General features: G+C 34.9%; 1 protein-coding gene across 2 annotated transcripts in view; it reads right to left on the bottom strand.

Moving 5' to 3' along the window:
• Positions 1-4,391: 4,391 nt before the first annotated feature.
• Positions 4,392-17,513, bottom strand: part of BMP5 (bone morphogenetic protein 5) — a 111,676-nt gene continuing 98,554 nt past the window's right edge. Inside the window, exons 4-6 of one of the 2 annotated variants that reach the window (XM_036916319.2) lie at positions 11,427-11,503; positions 10,043-10,153; positions 4,392-6,697 (exon numbers count right to left, since the gene is read on the bottom strand). In XM_036916319.2, the coding sequence (XP_036772214.1) occupies positions 6,548-6,697; positions 10,043-10,153; positions 11,427-11,503 (338 nt within the window). In that variant the 3' untranslated portion in view covers positions 4,392-6,547. The remainder of the gene's footprint in view (positions 6,698-10,042; positions 10,154-11,426; positions 11,504-17,513) is intronic. The other variant, XM_036916318.2, reaches the window with a different exon arrangement.

The following is a 17,513-nucleotide window of genomic DNA, read 5'->3' as shown; positions in this document are numbered from 1 at the left end:
GTTTATAGAACATGAACATCAACTCTGAGAATATCTTTATAATAAGGCTTTTAAGGCACTAATTCAGTGAGTGACCATGGTAGGAATTCTTCATCATACAATATAGAAGGAGTATACGATTTTTCCAAATAACTATAGTAGCTGGCATAATGTGATGTATGTCCCAGAAGGAAAAGTGCTGCAGTGATTTTATGAAAAGGATCAAACACATCTGGTTTGGTGTATTTGGACTTTCGAAGGAAGTAGCAAAAGAGAAGGGCCCCCAGGAATCAGGAACATATCAGCAGGCAGCACTCAAGGAGAATGGTAAGATGTTCTCAAGGCCCAGAAACTGGTTAAGTGTTTTGAAGATAAGGAAAGTAATTTTTTTTTTTGTCATTTAATAATAGCCCTGTGAGATTACTATGAAATGAGAGTCACTGGACTCATTATATTCAATAGCCAAGACTTTCAAACATTCCTCCTATTCAGTATAACATCTTTGGGGAGGTGCCTGATCTCTCATACAGGCTTTATTTCATCTCCTAAGTTGAACATATTAGAAATGCTTACTGACAACATGTATCCTTGAGTCCAACATTGTGGACTTGTCATCTTAAAGACAAGTCGTTTCCAAATTACCAGAATCTTTATAACCTTAAGGGACAATGACATTATGTACCAAGATAAAATCCTTTTTTTTATTTATTAATTTTAAACAGGTAATTTTAAAAGCCACTCTGGAAACTTTTTTATGAGAAGACATGCCAAAAAATTGAACAGACAATGGCAGTATGTCCTCATTTTCAAAAGATGCATACCCTGTATTCACAGATGCAATCTTTCTACAGGACATATGCTTTTCACTTACTTACACATCTTAAAGAAGAAAGACAAAGAAATACATTGTTCCAATATGCTCACATATTCTTGTCACAACAGTGATTTTTGTTAGAAAATTTATTTTTTGAAATTGGTTAAAAATGATCAATTTTCATACATTTTTCCATATTTGCTGGAAAATAATATATATTCTTCAATGTTCTATACATGTCCATTAAGTTATGTTGCATATATGCTCTATCCTCACTGCTATTTTTTTTATCTTAATCTTTCAGTTAATGGGCAGTTTGCTGACATCTCTCATTAAAAAGGTACACTCTTAATTTCTCCTTGTAGTTCTTTGCATTTTTACATTATGTAATTTGAAGATATAGCCTACTAAGTCTTACATAAAAGGAGAATAGTGATTAAAAGCTTGATTGATCTGTTTTGATCATTTCTTTAGTAATAGCTCTTTTTTGTATTAAAGTATAAATACACTTTATTAATATGATTAACCCAGTTTTCCTGTGGTGGATATTGTTCTGGTACCTATTTTACCTTCATTTTACTTTCAACCTTCCTGTGTTTTTAAATTTTAGATGTGTCTCAGTTCAACAGAAGGTAGTTAGTTGCTTAAAGTTATTGTTTTAAATCCAATCTGCCAATGGTGATTCTTTTCATTCCATTTACATTTAATATCATATGACTGTGTCTGGATATAGTTCTATCATACTATAGGCAGTATTTCCCATTTGCTCTGTTTCTTTTATTTTTTCCTTCTTTTTCATCCTGTTAAATTCACTGCATTTTACTACAGTGCAATTTTTCCTTCTACCAACTTAGAATTGGGGCCAGCAAACTACAGCCTATGGGGCAAATCCCACCTACCACCTATTTTTATAAGTAGCTTTATTGGACTATGTACATATTAGTGTACATATTGTTGATGGCTGCTTTCACATGACAGCAGCAGGATACTTGTGACAGAAAAACAAAACCTGAAATATTTACTATTACTTTTTTACAGGAAAAGTTTGCCAATGCCAGTTTAAAGTACACATACTATTTCAATCTCTGAGGTTAATGAGTCTAATTTAATCCTCATCATTGAGGAAACTGCAAAGCCTGTATTTCCAACCATACACCATTCATGTGTTCTATACTTGTACTGTATTTTACTACATTAATCCTATTTAGTGCTATTTAATGCTATTGTTTTTTTAAACAACCACTGTTAGACATTATTATTTATTTTAGTCTACTCCTATGTTTATCATTGTTTTGCTTATCATTTTTGTATATATTTCCTTTGGGGATTAATTTTATCTCTTCCTGAAGTAAAACCTTGAGCAGTGGTTTTGCTGTTGATGGTAAATTCTCTCTCAGTTTTATTTGCCTACGAATGTTTTTATTTTTCTTTAATTTTTGGAATAGTTTTGCTGGCTAACGAATTCCAAATGACTAATTACCTTTTGACTGACTTCCAAGTTGAGAAGCCGGCTCTGATTGAGAGGTGGGATGTTAGCCCAAAAAGTGTCCCCAGTTCTCTGGAACACTGGTTAAATCGATGTTAAAATTCCCTTTGATCCATGGATCAATGTACTTTAAGTTCTTTCAGATTTTCCATTGTTTTTTCTGACTCATGGCTGCCTTCTGGATAATTTCATCAGATCTGTCTTTCATCTCACTATTTTTCTACCAGTGGCAGCTAAGCCACTGTTTAACACATCCTATAAAGTTTAAATTAACTATTATATTTTTCCTTCCCAGAAGTTCTATTGGTTCATTTAAAATATTTGGCATTCGTGTTTTTATTCTCTTTTCTCTAAAACACATAAAAAATGTGTATTTATAAGTATGTAAGTGTGTTTTATTGAAGAAAGTATAAAGATACATAATCTAAGACATCATATTGGCCTTGTGGCTCAAAGAAGGGAATTATTTTCCTAGTTTGGGATTTATCTATAGATATCTGCAGGAAAATAAACACAGTTCAACTTTTTATGTAGGTTCTATTATGCCTTACCATAAAGTAGTAGCCACGATGAACTGGGGGAAAAGTTGCTCCTAGCACCCCTGGTTCTGTTTCCAGATTGGCCGACTCTTGAGGCTGGTTATACAAGATTTCCTCTCTCTTCCTCCTATAGATAAGTTGCAGAATTTGAGGCTGTAGTGCAGCTACCCATCTCTCCCCATTGTGTGCAGACATTGACCTTTCAGGAATGATTTGAGGTTACCTGATTCTGTAAAGCTGAAAATAAAACGCAAAGGTTAAGGTGCATGCCTTAAAATTTCAGAAGCTTATTTGTAAATATATCTGATTCAAGTTTCCTGTCTGAAATCCCCACCGTTCAAACAGACTTTAATAAATACTACAACAGACTTTGAAGTAATTTTGCAGAACTTTTGCTCTTTTTAAATTGCTAACTTGGATAACGTCACTTTTCTGCCTAAATAAGAATAAATACTGGCATTGATTGTTACTTTTCTTACTTTCTCTCAATTATGATCTTAACAAAACTTGATAAAATACAGATGTATAGATGTATACTTAGCAATGTATATGCTTTATCAGCAAAGGCATCTTCACTTCCAACTTTAAATGTTCCAGGCCAAAAAAAAAAAAAAAAATTGCAAAAGAGAAAACAGAGAAAAGCAGGTAATCTGAGATGGAAACTGGATGATAGATGGAGCACTTGACTGAATAGTTATGAGAATGGTCAGTTGGATTTGGGAATGAGGATTTCTTCTGCTTTGAATGAAACCGTAGTAGAAGCTAATTATTCATTGTAAATGTCTTGGGAGATGATATTTGCCAGACTGTGTAGTAGCCAGTAAACTCTGGCTCAGATTCAATGATGGTGATACAGGGATTATAAAATGACAGTTTTTGAGAAAAAATAATTTTGGATTTTCTTTGTGTTTCTCTTATTTCTGCAGTTCAACGTGGACTACTTAGTTTTGCCTTAGTTTTAAGGAATTTGAGTATTTGAGATTTATATCCTATTTTCAAAAAGGATTAAGGTAACTTTACAAAGCAAAATACATATAAGGCAGAAAAATTAAGAACAAACATAAAAGCCAATATATAACTAGCTAAAAAGACCTGAGTAGTTTGGATCCTATTAAAAGAGGCCAAATTATTCTGATTTCTGGTAATAGCTTGAGTATTCAAAAAAGAAGACTTTACTATAATAACTATTTGAGAATGGAAATGAGCATATTTCCATATAGGTATATATATATATATATATATATATATATAAAATTTGAAAAATGTGAAAATGTTGATGCCAATTATCTCCCTTCTTAAATGAAACATAGCAAGTGAGGTACTTTCCCATCCTAGTAATTTTTGCTATTTTAAAAATGTCTTTGTCATCTGAACAGATTAAGAAAATATTTAATTCATGGATTGTTACTTTGTCCATTGAATAGTGAGTTATTTATTAACAACACTAAAACTAGTTTAGGCGATTAAAAGCAAAATAAAGCATCACGTAGTCCACAAACATTTTATACCTGATATTCTTACAGTCTGTTTATGACATATCAGTTTGTGACATTGTATTTTGTGTCCCTCGTAAATAAAGAGCCAAATGAAAAAGCACAGTTGAAACTAGCATCACGAGTTTAATATATTTTAAAATATAGAAACATATTTAAACAGCACATTTAAAGAATAATATAATAGACTTCCATTTCTTACTCTTACAATGGTACACCATTAATTAAAAAATATATTACTTAATGCACCCCGATATAGTTATTATCAAATTTTCTTTAAGATAAACTGTATTTTAAAACAACATTGCTTTATACCTGAATTACAAACAAACCCATAATATTTTTGAAGCTATTTATGGTATATATTTTATTTTAAAGGCCCAAAAGAGTAATTAGTAAGTGGTGCTTTATGACTATTTTAGATCAACCGTAAATAAGCCTAACCGCAGAGTCACCATAAATACAAGCCTAGTTCAGAAATACTGCAGTTTCAGTTTCAGGCCATGACAACAAAGTTAATATCACAATAAAGCGAGCCAAATGAAATGTTTGGCTTCCCAGTGCATATAAGAGTTATGTTTGCACTATACTGTAGTCAATTACGTGTGCAATAGGATTGTGTCTAAAAAATAATGTATACGCCTTAATTAAAAAACACTTTATTCCTAAAAAATGATAACCATCATCTGGTGGTTGTAATCACCAATCACACATCACCATAACAAATATAATAATGACAAGGTTTGAACTACTGTGAGAATTAACAAAACATGACGCACAGAGACAGGAAGTGAGCAAATGTTGTTAGAACAACGGGGGCCATCGACTTGCTCCATGCAGGGTTGCCACAAACCTTCCATTTGTAAAGAAAGCAGTATCTACAAGCACAACACAGCTAAGCGCAATAAAATGAGGTGTGCTTGCAGCAAGTTACCCATCTAAATGGCATTTTCCCAAAAGTCAGTGTGTGTTAAAGAACAGCCTTAAAAGACATGGAGAGAAACAGAGAAAATAAATTAATTTCAGAGGGAAGAACACACATGCACATACATACAACAAAACCTTCTCTTTTCGAGTTATTTGTGCTTGGAGGAAAGTTTACAAAATCCCCTTACAAAATAGGGTTTTCCTTGAGCTCATTCTCAAAGATATGAAAAATGGATTTCAGCTGTTCTTCCGAAATGGCAATTCTGTCAAAGCCATTCTGGGATTTTTGGTAATTTCCTCCAGTTCAGTTTCAGTGCTTTCACCCTAAATAAAGTCCCTTGCATCCCATCAATCAGCAACCTCAGCTACATAAAGAAGAGCTAAAGAAAATGGCTGTGTCGGCATCCTTGCTCTGGTGTCTTTTATGCATGCAGGGTCTGTGGGGAGGCAAGTGGAGCGCATGTAAATGTTTCTTTATTTTGGACTGTTTTAAAATCTGAAAAAAAAATCTGCAGCAGTAGTGTTCTAGATAATAGGCAGACATGATTTATTTGAGGTAAGAAGGTTGTACTACCATTTTTTAGTGTTAACTTGGAAAGTTATGGACACAGGCTCAAGCCTGTCTTCACAGAATTCCTGAAGCTTTGTGCTCTTTGCAAAATCTACAGTCCGCAAGCCAAGAAGGAGCAAGCTCCTACACTTACACCAGTTCTGTTAAAGCAAACAGTTATAACAATTATGTGCAATCTTTCAGCTTCCATGTTCTGCCTGCTGTTTATTTATTCAAATCCAGTTCCACAGTTCACTTTATCTAATGAAGCAGAGACTCTAAAAGAAAAATTATGTTTATCCAAGCATTCTTGTTTGGGTTGTTATTTTTTGTAAGTTTTATTTCTAAACAAATATCCTATCGGTTTTCATTGGCACAACATAACCAAATGCATTCATTTCCTTTAACCATATTTAACATCAGAGTTCTAATTTCAGAATATTAAAGAAGATGTGTATTAAAGAAAAATGGTGAAATGGAATTGAATTGGACTTAGCATATCCCATTGAAAGTTAGGCTGGGTGATCTATTGTATAATGTACTGACCATAAAATAGATTTTATTGATAAGGCATCCACAAAAAAGAATATAATGCCTTTAAATAAATAAAAGGGACTATATACATGATATTGTACATAAGTAGAGAGATGAAATGAGTCAGACTAATTTTATGAAATTCCCCTTTTGTCTGAAAGTAACTTTTATTGTAGTCATAAACCTTAATACAGATCTTTTCCTTATCATCATTATTATTCAATATTAATGGCAACCACATGAGCGCACTACCATATTTCTGTATTTTTTCAAAATAACATTGGAACTGTCATCAAAGTACAGCACAGAGATGGCATTTAATTTGGTTGGAGCACAACAAGGCTTTGGTACGTGGTCAGGAAACATCAGATGAACCTGGGAAAGAAAAAAATGTTTCGGTTTTTAAAGAAATAAGGTAGATATTTTCTCTACAGCTTTAAAATGATATGCTCCTTTCATCACTGAGACCCAGGCACACCCTTAAGCTCCAACCCTTCTCCTATTTATGCTCCTGGCTAGACTGGGTATAGGTGGCTGGTAGTGAAGGATGTATTCTTAAGCATTAACACCTAGAATTAACCCACCAGTTCTAATTATGTGTTGGGGCCTTGAAAAATATTCTACCAAGTAAGGAAAACTCAGTCTCTGGAATATTCAGTGGAAATTTTCCTGGGGAAAAGAAAATGGCAACTAGCACTGAGTTTTTTTAATCAAAATGACTACTTTCATTTACTTCAGGAGAAATACAGATGTGGTAAACACTCATCAATGAAGCTACACTATTGGTCTGAAGAAAGATTTGGAGCTAAGAATTATTTTGTAAAAGGATAAACAATAAATCATAGAACAACTCTTCATTTTCCATGATGAAAGAAGCATAAAACTCACAGCAAAAGAAACTCCAGGTATAATCCAAAACTTGTTTTAAAACAATGATTTTAACTCTTCTCCATAGAACTTTTTACCAGATTGGCTGCAGCTGAATAGCCTAGAACTTTCTTTCTCCCCTAGACAAGTGCCAAAGAAGCAGGCTAAGCTAAATCAGAAGCAAAGAGCCTCGATACTTGGCAAACTGAATATCCATCTTCCCCCAAATCCTAAAAACATGGCTAAACATGAAAAGTGAAATGCTTAAGTAAAAGGTTATTCTCATCTTGATCAGACTGGCAGTCTGCCTATGATTTGCAATAATGAGCAAGGAGCCAGAATACGGTTCCCCCTTTTCCAACCACCTACCCTGGCCATTCCTCCTCAGGAGTTTATGGCAAGTCCCATTGATGAGTCCCAAGGGATCTACAGAAAGCAAATACAGCCTCTTAGAGTTTTGGCTGCACAGTGTCCAGGCTGAAATGATATAGGAGCCCTGCATGTGGACAGAAACAGCAGGAAAAATGAGGTGATCTGACATAAACTTGAAATTTCCTAAGACCTCACAAAACTAAAAAGTTGGATAGTTTTTACAAATTTCAGATGCAGCTTATGTCCCTCATCAGCTTTATCTTCCGTAACCCACACATACATGATTGATAACCCCCTGCTTCAGTGGCCTTGGCAGCCTCACGGAGCAACTGCTCCGGAAAAGTGAATTGTTCTTGAATGGTTACTCAAGTATTAGTCACAAACATGCTTTCTTTTAACAACAAACATGCCTGTCTTCTTGTTTCATGTCCTTCACAGAAGAGACGTGGAGCGTGCACAGTGCCAGGAAAAAAAACCCTCAAACCTCCCATGTATGCTTCAAGTTTAGTGATGACTTATGTCCTACATCCCAGGACAGAGATGCACAGCAGGGTCTCGGGCCAAGTGCATGTCAGGTTTTTAAAAAAGTGTTTGTGCTTTGACAGTGCCTTCTAGACTGCAGCCCTAAGAACTGATGATATGTAACTATGTAGTTATAAGAAAACAAGAAGAAAAGAAAAATGAGAGAAAGAGGGAGTATTTGACCAAGAGTTTTTTTTTCAGTAAGTATTGCGTAGTCTAAGGGAATTGTTGATACATCATATACATATCTAACAAAGCAGAAGCCTGCTTTCTGAGTCATCGAGAGGAGAGTTATCAAGGGCAAAGAATTTTCTAAGAAATTAAGTGGCATTTCTCTGAAAGCGAATCGTGGCAGTTCCTCTGTGACCCTGCAGAACGAGGGTGATCACGGCTGTTGCTACAAGGCGTGAAACAGCGGCCCTCCCCTCTGGGATGGGCTTTCCAGTCAACCCGGACAGAAGGCTAGACTTCATAGTCTTTTTTGCCGAAGGAAGTTTGAATACAACAAGCCCATCCTTGTACAGCATATCTGCTCCCATCACCCATAAATAATATTCTGTATCAAGAAGAGCTCATATTTATAAATAGCAAATATGAAGGCATATCAGACCTTAAAATTCCCCCTGGAGTTTACTATATACTCTGCGTATGGCACAGAAGTAGGCAATCTCATGGATCAAGCAAGAGTCAGTAAAAATGAGTACCTTTCAAACTGTCTATTTGTTTTGGCTCTGTGTCTCTTTACTCCGAGACTGTTTCCAGAATTTTTGGCAATGCCCACGCTCCAGTTGCCCTAGGTGTCTGGCTCTTCTGCAGTACCTCTGAAGGCAGTGGAGATGCCGGCAGAACATCAAGTCATTCAAAGATGGAATCCGTCCATTTATATACACTATTCTTTATTCAGAAGGGCACTGAGGTACTCTTTTCATCAGCTTTAAATTTTAAGTTAATTTTGAAAAAAAAGTAACCTTCTGGAGAGTCACTTCCTTGCCAATTCTAATAGTTACTCTTTGTGTTGGTCACAAACAAGCCTCACGCACAGAGATAGATACTTTTCCTAATGGCTACCGCTCTCCTGTGGCCACCCATCAGATGACTCCACTCCCATCATCAGGTCTGGAGTCTGACCTTACTTGGTCCCTTCCTTTTCTCCCTATTACATATAGTTAAAATGTTTATATCAACCCAAATATTAATTTGGAGTTTTATCACATAGTCTATTGCACCTGCTAGGAGCCTCTCGATTTTCTAGAGGTTGTCCCTTGCCACATCAATAAGTCACACATCATAAGGCAGATACATCAAACTCTCAAGGTTTCATGAGCACATTAGATGCAGCACAATCATTTAGAGACCATGAAATCAACATTTCATTGTCTTTTCACAAAAACAAGCTGAATTTATTAGAGATAAAATCACTGCTAAATTCATGAATGTGGAAGGAAAAAAAATGAAGATTAATTCCCACCAGAAAAAGGTATCAAGAAATAGAAATGAGTCTTCTACTTGTATTCTACATTGAAGAACTTTCATAATACCAAAGCATGTCATGGAACATTGTTAAAAAATTAGAGTAAAAGTCCTCCACTGAAATTCAGTACAGCTATTATTCAAGGTTTTTGTGATGATTACTAAGGAATTACTAGGTCAGAAAAAGCCCCTGGAAACCTGGATGGTTAGTTCTATCGCCTAGTGAAGAAATCAGGGCAGAATGACCACTTAATGTGATCACTCCAATTTTCTTAGCTAAACCCTTCCTCATCCTGGAATCAGGATTATTTTTTTTACTGGGCTAAATTTCCTGACTCTACCCACAATTGTTATTTGGGCTTTAAGAAGTACCAAAGGAGTTTGAGAAGATAATGCATTGGCAACGATAAATAGATGCTTTCTTGTAAAATAACTTTGTCTGATGTTTGCATCAGGAACCATTTTCAGTCCTACAAAAACAAAGCATACCAGTGTCTGAACTATGGCATGGTTGGTGGCATTCATATGGGCATTGAGTGGAAAAGAACATTCTCCATCACAGTAAAATGCAGCATATCCTTCCGGTGCTATAATCCAATCCTAAAATGCACACACACAAAAAAGAAGAAAATAGTATCACCAAAATAAAAATAGGGGAGAATAATTCTTAAAGAATACTCAAATACATTTAATCTGGATAGGTTTCCCTTCTTGGTCCAACAATTATTCTAGTAGGACAGCCTCCCCCAAGCCCTTAATTTATTTTTAAGTCGAAGTTTACAATAAAAGCATAAATATTTTCACAAGAAATTGTGCTCTGTAATTTCTCCCAAGAGGTTGATCTGGAGGATATTCATAGTAGGTATTAATCCATGTATTCATGAATAAAAAGATAATCATGAAATAGCATTCTAAGTATTGTTTAAACAGGAAATGATGAACTTTGGAAAGTTCAAGTAAAGCAGAAAGGAAAAGAAGTCTAAACTTAATTGAGATAATTCTCATTACTTTGTAATAACTCATTCCTGGTTTTAGAAGCTTGACAAACTTCTAAAAGTTCAGTATTTGTTCCTTGTGCTGTTTTTCTTTCCACTCATGCATTAGCTTTATAGTCTTTTTAGAAGAAATGAATTAAAGCAAGTTCCATGAAAATATTTATGAAGCTAAGAAATTGGCACATGGAATGGTTGCCTCGAATTTTTTTCCCCCAAGAAGTAAAATTTGGTCCAAATATAAAATTTTGAATGGATCATATTGAAGATTTATCCTAAAGATTGAAAATGTTTACATTGTAATATTCTCAGTACAACAGTTCATATTCTGAGAATCTATTGTAAAGGGGTAATGTAATCTAAAAATTTCAATTTAAACTATTACTATCATTAAAAACTATTTTGGTTAAATCCTCTTCACCCTGTTTGTGAAGCGTACGTAAAATACAGCAATAAGGTTTTTGAATGCAAGAAAAAACTTATTTTGTAGTTCTAGCTGATGACAGACATTACAGTCAAGAATTCTCTTTCCTATAATATAGGATCACAAGGGACAAATAGAACCACTCAAATTAATCTGAAAAATCGGTATTAGAATTAAAAGTTTGAGATATTTAAACATCAACTTTTTTTACTTTCTAAATTTCATAGGGTTACATTTCTCCTTCAGCATAGTTGTTTTTTACTGTAAACCCTAATAATTATGTTTCAATGGTGAAAAGATAACAGAGAAATAAAAATGAGATGGATCATTTATATACTGAATATTCGTGTCAAAAATAACTGGTTGCGGTATTGGAAAAAATACTGACAAAGATTGTAATCACTCAGGATTTATGATGAAACAGAAAAAAACTCCTAAGTTGATTGACTATTCTTACCTGCCATCCCAGATCCCGGAAACTCACATAGAGTTCATGCTTCTTACAGGCTTGTTTTTGTTCACTTGTATTATAATCTGAAGATAAAAATCAGATTTTAAACACATGGCAGCTTATCAGATACATATACTAATATTTTTATGTGAGATCACTGATAAAATAAAAAAGAGGCTGTGTTTGAAACTGTAAAATAGGAGTCTGAATCTTAAAGCTGGAGCTACTTACTAACTGTGTGAACTTCAGGCAAATCATTTGTCCTGAGTTTTTCTTCTGTAAAATATAGACATTATCATCTACCTTGTAAGGTTCTAACAGTGATTCAGTTAGACCCCTGTGTGATGGTGCATAGCCTGATGCTTGCCTGTCATCACATGCTAGCTAGTCAATGAATGCTCATTCTTTGATTCATTCACACGATAGTGGTACTTAATATACTTACATATATTAAATATTCATATGACATTTTTAACATGTCCCATGAGGCAGATACTGGAATCTTACTGACCTGATTTTATTTGAATAAATATCGTAAGCTCGGGATACTCGAAATTGATCTTTTGATTATCCCCCCAAACCTGCCCCACCCGTAGACATCTCCATTCTGGACTGATGGCAGTTTCATCAGCCAAAAAAGGAGAGAGAGAGAGTGAAAACATTCTCCTTTTTTTTTCTTCCTCCTACATCCAATCTGTCAAGTCCTACACATTCTACCTTCAAGTAGGTCTGAAATTAACGGCCCTCCCCAGCTCCATGACTAGTCATATCCCAAGCCACTATCATACCGACTCAAGATCTCCTACTTAAGATTACCCTGAAGATTGCAACTCCCACCGCAATATTCCTGATCTCCCTCACTTTAATCATTTTATTTCCATTTCACTTGTTATCTTTTAATATGATAGGCCATTGCCTCACTTATTATATAAATTACATATTATTTATTTATTATATAAATAATACAATTTATAAGAATATTATATATTCTTGTCTGTTTCTTCCCACTAAAAAGTCAGCTTCACAGATCAAAAATCTTGCTTTGTTCTGTTTGATTCACTGATATATCCCAAGTGTCAGGAACAATGACTGGTACATAGTAGGTACTCAATAAATCAGTTCCTCAGAGTGTTCCACGAATGATTTGAAGCAAAGAAAGCACATTATATCCATTACATATTTTGGAGTATAATCTGAAAAACCCATAACCCTGTTTCAAAGAATTAAGGATAAATAGAGACCTATAACCTTGTACCTGGACTAAAATAGAAAATAATTCTATGTTGTCTTCCTTGAAGTTTATGACACTTTATACCAGTAGCAATCTGAAAGCTAACCCATTTTGATTATTTTCAATATGAAAGATGAAAAAGGGAAAATTTTAGGGCAAGGGAGCCAGCAAAATAATTTGTTTTCAAAGAAGACAGCTAATTTTTTCTTCTGGGATAAATGCTGCATTCACTCTGTTGTCTCTGGCAAATAGTGTAGCAGCTTATTATGCAGACAGTCTGACTTAAAGTGTCACCCTCCAGTTTAATTATCCTCAACTTTACTGAAAATATAGGCAGACCAAAGATCCAAGGGACCTGTCTTAGCAGCCCTGTCACCTGCTTTTCACAGTTCCTTCAACTAGTTATTTATTTAATGTCTGTCTAGAAAACAAGATGACGATTACATTTTGAACTTGGAGAATTTTTCCTTCTACATCAGTTATTCTTACTGCATAGTTACCTTCATTAAAACAAATTAAGTATGTGCATAATGACAGAGAAAGGAGGAAAGAGAATTTATTTGAAACTCAGCAATATTCTTTGGGTAAAGTTCTCCCTTAACCAGAACAGCCCAGGGAGTTAACTCTGTCCAGGCACCGGGCAAGTGTATGAGAATGTTAAGGCATAACATAGTGTCATAACATGAAAGCAGTAAGTTCCCCATATCATTTTTTAGGGAAAAGGAATAATTGACTCTGATATTAGTTTGATGGCATAAACTTCTTGATATTTAGAATTAAAAAAAATACTAGCTATGTCAGTATCAGGAAACTTTTTCTTTAAGAACACAGATAGGAAATATGTTTAGGTATGGGGTCTCCCTTGCAACAACTCAATTTTGCCATTGTAGCATGAAAGAAGCTTTATACAATATGTAAAGGGATGGATGTGGCTAGATTCCTATAAAACTATATTTTGGATGCTAAAATTTGAATTTCACAAGATTTCTACATGAAGCATAATATGATTCTTCTTTTGAGTCTTTGTCAAACATTAAAGTAAAAAACATCCTTAACAACTGGATCATACAAACGAAGGCAAAGGGTCTTGCTTTACCAACCCCTGCACTAGACAATAATGGGAATATATTTTCACTCATCCCTGTCTTAATTAAAAATGTGAAATATGAATAAAGACATTGTAGCTAATAACATATACAGGAATATGTGAAAAGCCATAAACTACATATATGGTTATTTGAATTCCATGTTTATAAAAAAAGAAAGTAAAATTTAAAAGTCAAATAGATCGGTTCCGTCTATGCAGCTTTTCATGCAGACTAAGTGATGTATATAATGTACCATCACATAAGGGTAACGAGCAATGAAATTTATAACAGAATCTGGTTCCAAGACTCTGATTTCATAGAGCATTAGGACCATATGCTTTTTCTGTCAGAAATAAAAATTAATGGATACTAAGCAAAGTAAATGTTGTGTCCAAACTAAAAGCAAAAGTCTGCAGTCAGGTTTACTATAAATGGTTGGCAGAATAAACTATGGGAGGAAGGACCTAGAAATAAGACTTATATCTTTGAAAAATATTGATGGGCAGCCCTTCTGATAGTCAAATGAAAATGGACATAGGACTACTATTGATAAACCAGCATATAAATGAAGAGTCATTCCAGAAATTACTAAAATGTTCCGGTGCCACAGCCAACGCTGGAAAAGCATGCTAACATTCCTCAACACAATGCAGGTATTGTAAATGCAACATTTCTTTGTTTTGTCTCTTAATGGTAATAACATGGAGAAACCAGTGCCAAAATATTGAAAGTACTGTTAAACATTTTATGCAAATTTCCAAGGGTCTATTTCTGGGAACTGTGCAACTTTCATCTTTGTCTTCATTTTAAAAAAAAATTATTCTGTCTTAGAAAAAAAACTGTGAGCACGGAGTTCAAAAATAGTTTTAAAAAATCCTGAACTCTCCATAGGGCTTCAATTGTCCTCTAGTCCCTGAAAAAAAAACCCAAATAAATAGACATGGGCTAGCCTAGCTATGAAGGGGGCAAAAGAAAATCAAGTCCAAACAACTCCAGAAATCCATACGGGTTTCTTTTTCTTTAAAATCCAGTATTAGCTTCTTTAAGGGATGAAATATAATATATATTTAAGAGAAAATTTAAAAATCCAAAGTAGAGTTTAACATTTAAGGCTGTCAACAGCTTAAATAAACCAAATAATGAAATACTGTGTTTCAAAGCAAAGGAGATGTTTGTCTTCTCCTGCTGTTATCCAAGGGAAAATGAGATAAAGGATGTCAGCACCTACACATCAGGATTTTAATCAGTTTGCAGAAAATGGAAATGACAAATGAATGAAGGTATAAGAGGTAAAGGAGCAGGAATGGTGCACAGTCGACTATTCAATAATGTAAATTTTTATAGGGCCTTGGGATTAAAGAAATTCATGATAAACCCCAAATAGCAGCCCTCTTCAAAGATGAGGAATTTCAAAAGGCTTTTGCTTCTCTAGTTTAATCGCCATCTTCCATATCCAGTGAATTCCTCACTTGTATTTATGCATGACCCAGTAGAAATTGCTGCTCTTTATTTGTGTAGGGATAATGTTGTTTGTCTATGTACAAATGTGTGACACAGAACAGACACCACAAAATAATAACTATCTGGTATGTTTGCTTAACTCTGCTTAGCAAAACATCTATGTGGATGATCCAACTAACATCCCCCTCAGAGTTCGTTGACATAAGAACCTGTCCACAAACCTGAATTCCCAATTGCCTGTCAGACATCTCTAAATGAAAGAGTTTCCCAGATGCCTCCTACTCACTATTTTTACTTCTGACCTCATATACCTTTGAAGCTCACTATTTTGGTTAACAGGATCACTCGTCATCTAGCAGCATAAGCAAGAAAATTTAGCAAGTTTCTTGATTTTCTTTCTTTCTCCTTCATATCCTACATTAAATCCCTCCATCGGGCCCATTTCTAGTCTAGTTAACCATTTAGAAGGCCTTTGCCCTCTTGACTATCTCATACTTCCTCCACATCCTCTTCTAGGAACTTTCTCCTAGGATAACAGTTCCTTCCTGTTCTCTTACATCTCTGTTTTGTCTCTTACGGAATTGCTTTCTCCTGTTCCTACAGAAGCTAATGTTCCTACAGGAGGCTCCATCCTTGATGTTTTTCTCTTTGTTTTCTTGACCGTGCTTCATCTAACAATGCGGACTCATATCTGTATCTTTTCTAACACTGGCTACCAATTCTCAAGAGCCCTATTGCACCCATACCATCCGTGCTGGCCTCATCCCACGTGGTTTGGTTTCTACTTCCACTCTCTCGATCTATAATCCTCATTGCTTGGAGTGTTGGAGTGTGGTGCTAGACTCCTAATTATTATTTGAGGTTTCAGTTTCCTTCCTTGGCATCCCATCTTTCACTGTGATGCCAAATTTAACTTTTTAAAATGCATGTCTGCTGCATAGGACATTCCTTTTTCCAATTCCCTACACAAAGACACCATAGTTCCTTATCATCGCATACCTTACTCTTTATGATTTGGTCCCTGCATAATTTTCTAGCTGTTCTCATACCTCTCACACAAGAATACTTGCATAGACAGTCATTTGACACTGGTACATGGCTCTAGAATTGCACATCAGTCTGAAAAGGCTTCATCTATCCTTCCATTTCTGGAAAATGTCTGTACTTTCTCATCTAAGTCCTTCATGAAGTCTTCTGGGCCATACTTAGGTACACTTTAGGTGCTCTATCCTCCTACTCGCACACTACCTTATATCTATGCTGATAAAATGGACCTCCTAATAATTACTAATGTGTATGTCTTTCCCATTGCCTGTGAGAATGCTTTTTAAGAAGCCAGGTTCTTATGCTATCCATCTTGTTATCAGCGTACAGTTAATACTGTCTTTGTCATATGAGTGCTTATTGCATATAGAATACATGGTTTACAGTAAATCATGCCTATTTGTACTCTGTGTATTCTCTCTAGACAGACATGACAACAGACATAAGGCATTAATGTCCACTGACAAATTTTTATAGCATATAGTTAATTCCTCAGATAGATTGTCCAAATTAGTTAAAGACTTTAAAATCTCTCTTGCTTCCAAAGTTACAAAGACCGAGAAATCCCAGTAAGAGACCAGGGTATTTATTAGAGAAAGAGAGAACTTCTAGTTTTCTCTGATAAGAGTCTGAACTTTTTATGCATCTGTTTTAAAAAAAAAAACCATTTGACATTGTTTCAAAAAATATCAATGTTAATGGCTAACATGGAAATAAGTACATACCACTGTTCTCAGTTCTTTACATGCATTTATTCACTTGACCCTTACAACTCATGTAATCTTACCCTATGAAACTGATACTGTTAACATTCCCACTTCATAGATGAAGAACTAGGTAAAGAGAGGTGACATATCTTGTCCAAAATTATACAACCAGTATGTGATGGACATAGGACTAAAAAATAGAGAGATAGATGATAGACAAATATATGCAGACAGAAACATACACAGAGCTAGATATTATATGCACCAAAATAACGGTTGTTTTAAGAGGGATCTCCAAAATTTTACACGATTCAGGGCACAACAGTCAGCTTTTAATGTTAATTCTTGTAGAAATCAAGTAGACTAGAAATATTCTCACCCATGCAGCCTTGCAGAATTTTCCCTGCAGCATTCATTGGGAGCCCCAATTTGGAAACAACCAAAACGTCTTTTAAGAGTGACTTGAGTAAATAAACTCTGCTACAAACACCGTTGAATATATTGCAGCGGTTAAAAACAATGAGGTCACACAATTTGAAAGATGGCTGAGACATATGGTTAA

This window comes from Manis pentadactyla, chromosome 16, assembly GCF_030020395.1.
Source record: "Manis pentadactyla isolate mManPen7 chromosome 16, mManPen7.hap1, whole genome shotgun sequence".
In the NCBI taxonomy this organism is placed as follows: domain Eukaryota; kingdom Metazoa; phylum Chordata; class Mammalia; order Pholidota; family Manidae; genus Manis; species Manis pentadactyla.
The sequence above is the reverse complement of the archived record's forward strand: the minus strand, read 5'-3'. Positions and strand labels throughout refer to the sequence as shown.